Source organism: Saccostrea echinata, unplaced genomic scaffold, assembly GCF_033153115.1.
Source record: "Saccostrea echinata isolate AGI-Se365-2 ecotype Australia unplaced genomic scaffold, CSIRO_AGI_Sech_v1 ptg000004l, whole genome shotgun sequence".
In the NCBI taxonomy this organism is placed as follows: Eukaryota; Metazoa; Mollusca; class Bivalvia; order Ostreida; family Ostreidae; genus Saccostrea; species Saccostrea echinata.
In genome coordinates, this window is record NW_026889753.1 from 6,184,399 (window position 1) to 6,197,308 (window position 12,910).

Below are 12,910 nucleotides of genomic sequence, written 5' to 3' on the forward strand. Positions count from 1 at the left end.
AATTAGACTAAGTACACATGGGAATTCCAATAGAGCATGAATCTGATAATCTAATATTAATATTATTTCCCTTTTTGTATATTTTTTTTAATTTTATTTTTTAGTTATTTATTTATTTTCTAATTTTTTACCGTCATCGGCACATAAAAATACAAGAATCGCCTGTGGCGCTAATATGCAAAAAGTTCACTATAATTATATAATTTGAAACTAGTACAAAAGTGATTGCATATTAAAGGGTTGTTTGCACAATTCAAAAAAGAAATAAAATAATGCGCATTTTTGCGGTCGGTCTTTAAAACATTCTAGACCTTTTTAGAGTGCCACTTGTTTGGTGCAAATGTTCAAATTTGAATCAAAAATATGTTGGTGTGCATGTTTATAAAGTTTGTGAATAGCTTCGTACAGGGACCTATAGGTCCCTGCTTCGTAGGAAGAAAATTCAAGCCGATTTTTTTTTTGGGGGGGGGGGGGTCAGAAATTCATTGACAAGCAAAATGCAAACCAAAAAAAAAATCACTAGACATTCTTTATAAAGAAACACAATCGTAAATAAGCTTTGTTTTCCTTTGTATAGTACATGTATATGACAGCTTATAAATGTATTAAGTGAAACAGCCACCCCTTGCCCCCCCCCCCCTTTTACCACCACCTGGTTCCTATGGACATATTTAATATTAGCCCAAATAAATATACATGTGTAATTTAAAACGAATAAATCATAATTGTGAACAAATTAATTTTATACTTGTTTTTATCTGTTGAATTTTGAGCCGGTTTAATTAATGATCAAAATTCAACGATGCGAACTCAGGTCAAAATTCTTTGTTTCACCGGCAAGAAAGGCCCGGCAAGTTGCGCGTAAAATATCGGGATCGACGTTCCTTGCGAAAATTCAATATGGCGCTGCCCATGAGATGATATGACTGTGATGATGATCATCACATGTCTGGAGAATATTTTTAAACAAACATGAAATTTGTGAATTTTACGGATTCGTCAACATATATTTCATAAACGTTTATACAGAGAATGGCATCAGAGATTAAAGTAACACCTTTAGGTATGTAAAAAAAAAAAACACACACATTAACTTAGAAAAACGGCACAATCCACGGGCACTGGAAGTTAAAGATTGAGTATGTGCAGTGTAGGGGTTGGACGATACACAGGTCTTTCGATACGATACGTATCTCGATACATATAATATGGTAAGATACATGTATCTCGATATTATGATAAATTAGAAAAATATAATAAACTTGTAGTATTTTATTTGTCTTGACAATAAATCAACAAAATATTTTATATCAAATCACATGTCTTTGAAATTAATAATTGTAGTTCATCAATTTCATTGACTAAAAATTCACAAAAAACAACTATATTAGTTTACATGTATGTATATCTATAGCCAAATGTCTATAAACAAGTTGAGTTTTCAAATAATATAGTTTATTAATATCACTGACTAGAAATTCATCAAAAACAATATCACATATACATTGTTAATTGCTAAATGTATTTAACCAAGTTGAGTTTTTCAAAAAGTTAATCCACAATTTATTTAAAAATTTCAAATTGTTTTTAATGAAAATTAGAGAATCCATGCTTTCTTTCAAGCTGTATTATAAGTGCCAGATGGGCATTAATAAATAATAACCCCAGTCATGGAAAAGTTACTGTGTATAACACGCTTTACAGACTGCTTGACCTCTATCAACTTCTCTTGTCCTGTCTTCCAAAGATGATAGAAAATCAAAATGTCCCCCAATATCTATGTCTTATTAGTGCTAAAGCATGTTTTCAATATCAATATCATTTCACTTTGTAATGTTCCTGTTCCTTTTGCCATTTTCCAAGACAACTACTTTCATTGTAAATTTTTTGATAGGTGGTTTGTGTATTGTTTCACATTGATAGTTCAATGCAGGGTTCGACATTAACGTTAGTCTGTTAGTCTCAGACTAATATATTTTCATTCGGACTAATAAAATCTGTGGCTAATTAGTATAAAAAAGTATAAAATAAAAAACATAAAAGTATAAAAAGTACATTGCAATGTTTATTTTTAAATTAACCATTACAAAACATTGATTCTTTTTTTTTGAAAACATTGATGTTTTTTTTTTTAACGACTCATAAAATTGCGTGCGGACTAGTAAAAGTAAAGATTCAAGCACTAGTCCGGCTGGACTAAAGCCTAAAAATGTTAGTGTTGAACCCTGCAATGCATGTATCTAAAAGATATCTTAGCAAGTATGCATCGGTATATCATCCCACCTCTAGTGCAGTTCATATATAAAAAAGGATGAACCCTTGCTTTTTTCGTACATGTATACTCAGTATTTTTACATTAACTTCCAGTGCCTATGGAATTAGCTAGGTCTGGCACAATCTCTTGATTTAGTTTTATAAATTGATCTGATTAAGCTACATGTATTCTCAAGGCTTAAATGTGCAATTTTCTCAGCATGTAAAAAAAGGCTCACTTAGATGTAGGTGCAGAACTTTAGCTCATAAAAATTATCAAAGCCATGATTAGTCATATAAATACAGAAGCATTCTTAAGTAGTGTAGATACAAGAGTGTTTAGAAGCATTTTCAGGTAGTATAGATTAAGTTTGTTTAAATCATGACCCCTTGAAGCAGGATTGGGCCACAATTGGGGATCAATTTATTCATAAGATGTAGGAAAATTCTTTAAAAATCTTCTCAAGAAAGGCAGAACCATGATTAGTGTTGTTAATTCAGAATTATCCTCAGATAATGAAAATTATAAAGTGTGTTCAAATCATGACTCCCTGGGGTATGGTGGGGCGACATTAGGCAATCAGTGTTTTAAACATTACATGGGATTATATTATATAGGGGAAAAAAATCTCAAAAACAGCTTTATAGCAATGATTAGTCATATGAGTAAGGAAGCATCAAATCATCACCCCCAGTGGGTTGGATGGAACCATTTATATTTATAAACCATCCAATTCTGAACTGATTTCTGCTTCAGACTTGTCGAAATCCGTCGGTCGTGTCAGCAAGGCCAGTAAAAATTTGTCTGGACTGATAACTTTTAAGAAAACGTCGGTCCAAATGACCATTTGAAAAAATCGAGCGTAACGCAAATTTAAAAAAGGTCGGGATCGGATGCGCAACTGAAGGTCACAAACACAGAAGAGATGGCCGTGTGCGCGGCGTAGTGACGATGGTCAATTTAAATTGTTACAGGAAAGACATAAAATATGTTATTTACGTCTCTTATTAAAGACACTCTATCATAAGAAAAGAAACTTGTGAGATTGAAGGCTGTTGAAAATATTAAAGGGCATTTTGGTGCTGTTGTTTATTTTCCTTTCTCAGCGTCAAAATAAGGTACATGTATCTGGTCTGACAAAACTTCATCCGGTCCGACAGAACATTTGACTTTGTCAGACCAAACGTCTGACAGTGATTTCAAAATTTCGACAAGTCTGTGCTTTCTCTAACTGAAGTGCTCAGATGAGTGATGTGGCCCATGGGCCTCTTGTTTTAGTGTTTTTTATAGAGTGATTTTGTGATGAGTCACACTAAATGAGTATATTGGCATCCTCTGACGGTGGTTTCACACATAGTGCACTGGACGTCAGGCCCCAGTTATCAAACCATATCAGACAAGGAGATTCAGAACTGAAAACGCAATCTACTGAATATATTTGTTTATGCAATGAATTTTAAAAGTAACATTTCTCATTTTACTTTGTATTTGTTTTAGGAGCAGGGCAGGGTGAGTTGACTTTTACTTACAGATTTGTGGATAATAAACCAGTGAAGTATTTAGGGGAAAAAAATCAATCAGTCACATTTATTTTTTTGCAAAGTACATGTACCAAGTCGAGCAAGAGGATGAATTCCTGTAATTGATCCTTGTAAGATACATATGTATAGTTAATCTATTGTCATTGTAATTGTTTTGACTTTTTTATAGGTTTTTTTTTTAATTATTTTTTTTTAAATTTTGAATTTTTTCATGACAAAAATGACAATTCAATCATGTTCTCATGAAAATATTTCAACATTTTTGACAACAATGCTGTTGAGCAGATACTAAATTATTTTTCAGCTACATGTATATACCTATATGTCATAGTTAAATAAAGTTAAGGTAACCATGATGCCATAAATTCTGCTTAAAAATGGTAATGATCGATATATATTACAAAGTAATGATATATATTAAAAAAGTAATTAAAAAATGATAATCATTGATTTTTACTCAGATGTTGGAAGAAGTTGTATTTTACTCACTATTGGTGGGAAGAACATTATGTTGGATTGTGGGATGCACATGGGCTATAATGATGAAGTGAGTAGAAAAAGTTCAAAGTTTATTTCAAGCTTCTTTTTGTTTTGGCTGACTCTATCACTTGAAATTAGTGACCATCAATATTTTTTGCTTTTAAAGAAAATGTATTTTTTCCAATTAATGTTTGCCTTTTCTATCTTACAGCGGCGATTTCCAGATTTTACCTATATCACCAATGAAGAGAATGACAGATTGACAGATCATTTAGACTGTGTCATCATTAGGCAAGTTTCTAATCTTCCCTAGAATTCTCCATTTTCTCTTTAAGTTATGTTTCAAAAACTTTTATTTAAATGTGTTTGTAAGTGCTCGATTTAAAAATTGAAAGCTTTTGATCTTGTTGCTAGTGATCTTATTAATTCAAGAGTCTGATTAAATTCAGATTATTTGATCCTCTCACGTAGATCGCTACACAAGAGAATCAATTTTAATCAGCCTGTTCCTCCTTACATGTACTTGTTTCTATATTTAACTCGACAGAATTTGCTTGATTTCAGTCATTTTCATCTTGACCACTGTGGTGCCTTGCCTTACATGTCTGAGATGGTCGGTTATGATGGACCTATATACATGACTCATCCAACAAAGGCCATCTGTCCTATACTTCTAGTACGATTGATATCATTCATGATTTTTAAGACAAATCATATTATATATGTATTAGCAAATGAATTTAACCTAAAACTATAAATTAAAAAAAGGGGTTTTCAAAGTATACAATTATTAGCTCACCTGAGCTGAAAGCTCAAGTGAGCTTTTCTGATCACCCGTTGTCCGTCGTCCGTCCGTCCGTCTGTCCGTCCGTCCGTCTGTAAACTTTTCACATTTTCAACTTCTTCTCAAGAACCACTGGGCCAATTTTAACCAAACTTGGTACAAAGTATCCTTGGGTGAAGGGGAGTTTAAACTGTTAAAATACAGGGCCAAGTCTCCTTACAAGGGGAGATAATCAAGAAAAGACAAAAATAGGGTGGGGTCATTAAAAAATCTTCTTCTCAAGAACCACTGGGCCAAAAAGGCTGAAACTTATGTGGAAGCATCCTGGGACAGTGTAGATTTTAAATTGTTAAAATCATGACCCCCAGGGGTAGGGCGGGGCCACAATAGGAAATCCAAGTTTTACATTGAAATATATAGGAAAAATCTCTAAAAATCTTCTTCTCAAGAACCAGTGGGCCAGTAAAGCTGAAACTTGTGTGGAAGTATCCAGGGGTAGTGTAGATTCTAAATTATTAAAATCATGACCCCCGGGGGTACTAGAGCGGGGCCACAATAGGGAATCCAAGTTTTACATTGAAATATATAAGAAAAAATCATTAAAAATCTTCTTCTCAAAAACCACTTGGCCAGAAAAGCTGAAACTTATGTGGAAGCATCCTGGGGTAGTGTAGATTCTAAATTGTTCAAATCATGACCCCCGGGGGTAGGGCGGGGCCACAATAGGGAATCCAAATTTTACATTGAAATAAAAAGGAAAAACCTTTAAAAGTCTTCTTCTCAAGAACCACTGGGCCAGAAAAGATGAAATTTATGTGGAAGCATCCTAGGATAGTGTAGATTCTAATTTATCATTTTAATACAATAGGGAATCCAAGTTTTACATTGAAATATGTAAGAAAAATCTTTAAAAATCTTCTTCTCAAGAACAACTGGGTCAGAAAAACTGAAATTTATGTGGAAGCATCCTGGGATAGTGTAGATTTTAAATCGTTAAAATCATGACCCCCGGGGGTAGGGCGGGGCCACTAATAAGTATTACAAGGGGGAAATCTGGTAAAGAACAGCATGGCCAAAGTTACTCAGGTGAGCGATGTGGCCCATGGGCCTCTTGTATTTTTTGTCATATTTGTAGGAAGACTACAGAAAAATCACAGTCGAACGAAAGGGAGAAGAAAATTTCTTCACATCTGAAATGATTAAAAACTGCATGAAAAAAGTTATAGCTGTTAATCTGCATGAAACTAAACAGGTTTGGACATATAACCTGATCTCTCCATGAAGGTTTTTATGTATTCCATGGAATTGAAGTTAATACTGCATGTCATATCTAACACCCATTAAGCAATGAATTGTTGAATTTGCAAATTTCATCTTGTACGTCATAACACTGACAACCATTCTATAAATTAAATAATAGCGTGTTATTATTGATGAAATACCACTTCTTTGAATAAATTATGGCTCTTTAAATTATAAACATTAGTATAGATAAATTTAAGGAGAAGCTGTGACTGTTCAACATGAGCATAAATTTTGATTTTAGCTCATTACTTTGCACTTGTACAGCATTCAACATTTGTAACATCATGATAAAAGTTACCGGTATTACTTTAACCTTTTTACCTCCCCGTCTGTATTGTGGATTAATAAATGCGGAAGCTTTCAACACACTTTATAAGAAAAATATATAAATCAAATACAAATATTGTCCATGTTAATTTTGACAGGTTGATGAGGAGCTAGAAATCAAGGCTTACTATGCAGGTCATGTCCTTGGTGCAGCAATGTTCCACATTAAAGTAGGACAGCAGTCAGTTGTATATACGGTGAGCTTTGAGTGAAATAGAAGACATGGCACATTGTTTCTATATTAAAATGAAAGTTTCTCTTTAAATCGGGTTCTTAAACCATTTGAAATTTAAAGTTAATGTGTTCAACAATTTTATTTTCTAAATGTTCAGGATATATTATATAGAGTTATCTCCTATTAGCCATGTTATGTTTTTGCAATGATTCAATTTGTAAGAGGGGTATTATTCTTAGGGAGACTATAATATGACCCCGGACAGGCATCTAGGGGCAGCATGGATTGACAAATGTCGCCCTGACCTACTTATTACTGAATCGACTTATGCCACAACAATACGAGATTCCAAGCGCTGCAGGGAAAGAGATTTCCTGAAAAAAGTTCATGACTGCGTGGAGAAGGGTGGAAAGGTAACGAAAAAAAATTCTGTCAAATAAATGTTGCATATTTAATGCTCGTTTAAACAACAGCACTAAAAATCATTATTTACAGTTCTTTTTTTTTTTTAATCCATAACTTTAGGTACTGATTCCAGTGTTTGCCCTGGGCAGAGCACAAGAACTGTGTATTTTATTGGAGAGTTACTGGGAAAGAATGAACATAAAAGTGCCTATTTACTTCTCACTAGGTCTCACAGAAAAGGTGGGTACCACTTCTCACTAGATCTCACAGGAAAGGTGGGTACCACTTCTCACTAGGTCTCACAGAAAAGGTGAGTACCACTTCTCACTAACAGAAGAGGTGGGTACTTAATGATAGGTGTAGTGTGATATAATCAGTTTACTAGACATAATATTACTGTTTGAAACTTTCAGCCTATAAATGATAATTTGTTTCATATTTAATAGGCCAACCACTACTACAAGATGTTTATTACATGGACAAGTCAGAAAATTAAGAAAACTTTTGTTCAACGGAATATGTTTGAGTTTAAACACATCAAGGTAAATACTGGAATTTATTTCATGGATCTTTGCCAAAAAATAAAAATTTTAGTTTGATTTAAGTTAAGCATGTGCCAGTATAACACTGATGCACTTATAAATACCTTTATTATAGCCTTTTGACAGAGCTTACATTGACAACCCTGGTCCGATGGTGGTGTTTGCTACACCTGGAATGTTACATGCTGGGTTGTCTCTTCAGATCTTCAAAAAGTGGGCACCTCATGATGTCAACATGGTGGGCAGGCTTTAATGATTTTAATGACTGGCATATTGAATGAAAATCTGGTGGAATTTTAGATTGAAAATCATATTCATGACCATCACATTCATCTAGTACTTTTGTACATTGTTCATTCATGTATATGTAACAAAGAAAAGCTGACACATAAATATCTGTCAAAAAAACTCATCATAAAAAAAAGTCTTTTGAGTTAATGAGAACTCTCTTTTTCATTTTCTTTTTTCTTTTTTGGTTAAATTATTTGCTAAAATAGACTTTGAAATGAATTTGATGTCATGTATGTGGAATAATTTCCACTCATTAACCTTTGTATTTGGATATCTCTTAACTTCATAGCTCTCTTAGTGGATTGGCAACAAAATTTATAGCTTATTGATATTGAATGTAAGTTGTAGTAACAATTTTAAAAAATTATTTTAAAAAGAAAATTTTGATTTTCTTTCAAATTCACGAAGCAATAATTATCATTTTAATAACTAGGTGATAATGCCTGGATATTGTGTAGCTGGTACTGTTGGTCACAAAATTCTCAATGGAGCTCGTAAATTAGAGTTAGAGAACAAACAAATGGTGAGTATACACCAAAAATCAAAACTAGAAACAAGCAGTTTGGAGTACAACTTAGTTAAAAACTAGGACACAACACCAACAGAACTTAGAAAGAAAAGAAAAATATACTTAAGTAAACTGAAATTAAAGTCATTCAGAACAATAATCTAATCAAGAAGATGGTTCAGGTAAAATGCTATTTGCAGTATATACATGTATTTATTCAAATGAAATGAATTTTAGTAGTAAATAAATAATTAAAATAAATTCACAACACTTTTCAAATTAGTAATTAATGGCATTAACTTAAAAAAAATAACTGGGTGAAGAATTTACATCAACTTCTTTGAAAAGAAAAACATTAAGACGTCAGGTACATGTACATTTACATGTGATAATTTGTTGAGCCACATGTCACATTATTTTACTCCATACTTGACCACAAATTTTGTTTGTCTACAGTTGGAGGTGAAGCTGTCTGTACAGTATATGTCCTTCAGTGCTCATGCCGATGCCAAGGGAATCATGCAGCTTATCTCACAGTGTGAACCCAGAAATGTCATGCTTGTCCATGGGGAGGCTGCAAAGATGGACTTCTTAAAGAACAAAATCCAGCAGGAATTCGGTACAGTTTAATGTATTGTTTCTCTCAATCACAACTGGTATCTCTCAGCTTAATCTTAAAAATAGTTTTACTTTAACCAGTTTAATGAAAAGATTATCAAAATACGTATAATTTTGATTATTTAGGTATTGATTGCTTCAAACCAGCTAATGGGGAGACTGTCACCATAGAAACGATGCATAATATTCATGTGGATATTCCCCTTTCTTTATTAAAGAGGGAAGCATCAAAAACAGGTATTTTTTTAGGTCAAATATTTTTGAGTTGAGTACACAGTGGCACACAAACCTGTGGATCAAAATAGCCAATATTTCCTCTATTTACAGTGTATCTATGATTCGTTGTATTCAGATAACATATCAACTTGATAACAAAACTTCATAACTTCATCAACAGGTGATATTAACAGTTATGTGTTTGACATAAACATGCTATAAACATGTTTATATTGTTAATTCCATTGTTGTAGATACATGTTTTATAATAAATTACATGACTTTTTTTCTGACTTTGGCTGTCAGATACAAGTAGTTATTTTCTTTTAAATGGCTATTTGCATTGTTTATCTTCCAGGATTACTTCCCCCTGATGCTAAAAGACCCAGGGTTTTACATGGAGCTTTAGTCATGAGGGGAAATGTAAGTAAAGGGGGGAATTGGGTTAATGACATAAATGTACATACACATGCTTAAAAAATACAATTCCCTTAAGATTTTAATAAGTAATTCCTCTCCTATCTAAGATAAGTCCTAGCTGCATCTCTTAATTCAGTGCATTTAATTTCTATACATTTGCATTCTTATCACATCAACAATATAAATTCTGATATTCATATACATTTAAACCATCAATACATTTTGTGATATTAGAGGCTGCAGATCATCGACCCCAGTCAGGCACTGAAGGAGATGGGGGTGGAGGAGCACCACCTTCGGTTTACCTCCACCATTTCTATAGAGGAAGAAGGACCCTCCAACAAAGCTGCAGAGAAAATCTATCAACTAGTAAAGAGGTACAATTTCTGTGATTACCAAATACACACAGATTAAAATAAAAAAAGCTAGGATAACTTTATGCATAAAATTGCACCATCTGTGAATGAATCAAACAATTGTCACCTAAAAGTTACACATACATACAGTAATAAATCTTAGAAGCATTTCCATCAACATTTTGACTGGAGAACGCTTTGAAGAAAGGACTACATTTGCTAATGAGCAATATTTGCCCCCAAAATCATACTTTTCTGGAGAAATGTATAATTATGTTCTAAAACAGGGGAATGTTTGCAGACTTCAAAACATTAAGGCCACAGTTATTATATCTTTCGGTTTACGGATCCGCCGACCCAATTTTTTCAGGTTTTTGAAAATAAAAATAATGGATTTTATCACTCCTGTCGTTAATTTTCCATGAAAATTCATGTCTGATCATCAGGGTTTAAGTATTTATAATGCGTCTGGGTCCAATACACGCAATAAAAACATCTCACTGTTTCAAACGTTTCGGTGACCATAAACAGAAAGTGTATACGTCTTTATTTTAAAGTACAGTTAAAATGTTTTGGAGATAGCACGTTGTCCCGAAACTTTTTTTTTGAGGATGAAAAAAGGTAGCAAACTATAGGGGATGCCATATTTTTCTATCCCCCAAAGAGTCGTGTTAAAAACATGTAATCAGTGAATTTTATGGGCCAAAATGCCACCGATATTCAGCTCTTTCCCCTCACAAAAAATAGCTATTTTTTTCTCAATGATAATTTTTTTTTTCCAATTTCAAAAGTAAGGAATTATTATGTTGAAATTGGACAAAAATTACAGAAATTGCTGACAAAGTCTAAGTACGTTTTTTTACTTCAATTTTATTTCTCCAAACCCATGCACATGCAAAATCTTTTATGATGAATGTGTGAAACAAAGGAGATATCGATATAAGCAACTTAAAAATGAGCTTGTTATAGGTCCCAGGTACATGCCTTGTTGACATTTTAGTTTGACCGCCATTGGTAGATATAAGGTCAGGATAATAACAGGAAATAGACAACATTGTAGGGTTTGACCGTTTCACTAAAATTAGTAAAGATGTTCTGTAACTTGATAATTAATAGAAGGCAGTTTAGTAGATTATGAATCCTAATACTGGTAAATTAGTTTTTTAAAATAAAATAATGAGTTATTTCAAGAGAGTAAATTAAAGTTATACAAGGTTTGACTAATATAAGTTATGTTCCCAATATTCAATGATCAACATGTTTAATATTAAAAAAAAGAAGATTTAATGATTTTAAATAAGATTTGAAGTAAACTTAAAACTATATCTGATTCTCATTTACTATAAATGATTTTTCCCAGTTTGAGGAAAATGTTTCCAATTTTTCCCAATTCAAAAGGAGGGTGATAGTTTAAAAAAAAAAAATCTGCGGTGTTCAGTTTGAAAGAAGTTTCAATTTATTTTTATTTTATTTTGTCACCACCAAATGGACATTTTGGTTGAAAAAAATCCGTAAACCTAAAGATAAAATAACTTTGGCCTAAATATTTTCATCAGCCATCACATCATATGTAAGATATGATGTCAGGAAAATGACATTAATTCAAAATGTCCATGATTTAGTGTGTATATTTTGTTGACATTTTGAGTAAAAATCACTGAGCACAAATCTGCTCGAACTCCATGTTTTGATATAATTTGTAGAATGATAAAATCAATGAAATATGTGAGTATTGTTATGGAGCAGGTTTGCGCTCTATAAATTATGTAGCAAAAATTGAGCAAATTTGTTCATTTTGCCCTATTTTTGAAAAAAATAGTTTGTGACGTCATAGAAACAAAAATTGCCAATGTCCTACTTCAAATCTTTAATATTATTTGTTAATTCAGATTTTTCAGAAAATATATACAATTTAGTACATTTTAAGAAATTTTTAACATTTGATGGGGGGGGGGGGGGCAAAAATAATCATACATGTATACCGCTTATAACTATCTTCAAGCAATTGTAAACTGGCTCATTTTAGTTTGATTTTAATCTCACATGACTTAATCTTTTTAAAATATATGAAGTTACTTATCTATGTATTCTCTTGTTTTAGACTTGGAATTAAGAATCATCCCTTCATTGACTTTCACAAAAATTATTAATGCTAATTAGGGATAAATTAAGAACACACATTTATCTACAACAAAAGATGCTGGACAGTTCTTGTATAAATGTTTTCTCTACATTGTAGAAAACTGAAGGATTTTTCCATTCACTATTCATCGGACGGTTCTATATCCATATCAGACTCCGTCCTTATCCAGGTATCTGGAGATGAAGATGAAGCCAAGTCTGTCCTTGTATCCTGGTCTCATCAGGTGATGTTCTGCTCTTATACACTGGTCTAATGACTTCAATTTTACTGAATTAAATGACTTCATCATATCCTTCTGAAAACAGTGTTTTAATAAAGATTATTTTTTTCTTATTTTGCGACAGGATGAAGATATTGGAAGTTTTCTTCTTCAGTTATTGAGAGAGGATCCTTCATTGGTTCAGGCAGTATGAGTGATATCTTTTTCTAGCTGATGTTGTATAGGGTTTAATCTTTGCTTGAACTCAGATGAGCAGTCAATTTTGAGGTGACTTTGTGACTGTTGATTGTTAAAGGATACTATATGAATAAGCATAACATTGAAA

The 12,910-nt window shown here is 32.6% G+C and overlaps 1 protein-coding gene across 1 annotated transcript; it reads left to right on the forward strand.

The window, feature by feature from the left end:
- The first annotated feature begins 940 nt into the window (after positions 1–940).
- On the forward strand, positions 941–12,910 carry LOC133179086 (integrator complex subunit 11-like). Its single transcript, XM_061313816.1, has 18 exons — positions 941–1,063; positions 3,752–3,763; positions 4,257–4,342; positions 4,487–4,566; positions 4,840–4,951; positions 6,195–6,311; positions 6,790–6,888; positions 7,106–7,279; positions 7,392–7,511; positions 7,718–7,813; positions 7,929–8,051; positions 8,538–8,627; positions 9,069–9,231; positions 9,357–9,467; positions 9,805–9,869; positions 10,101–10,243; positions 12,462–12,588; positions 12,710–12,910. The coding sequence occupies exons 1-18, from the start codon at positions 1,033–1,035 to the stop codon at positions 12,776–12,778; spliced, it is 1,818 nt and encodes a 605-aa protein (XP_061169800.1). The 5' UTR covers positions 941–1,032; the 3' UTR covers positions 12,779–12,910.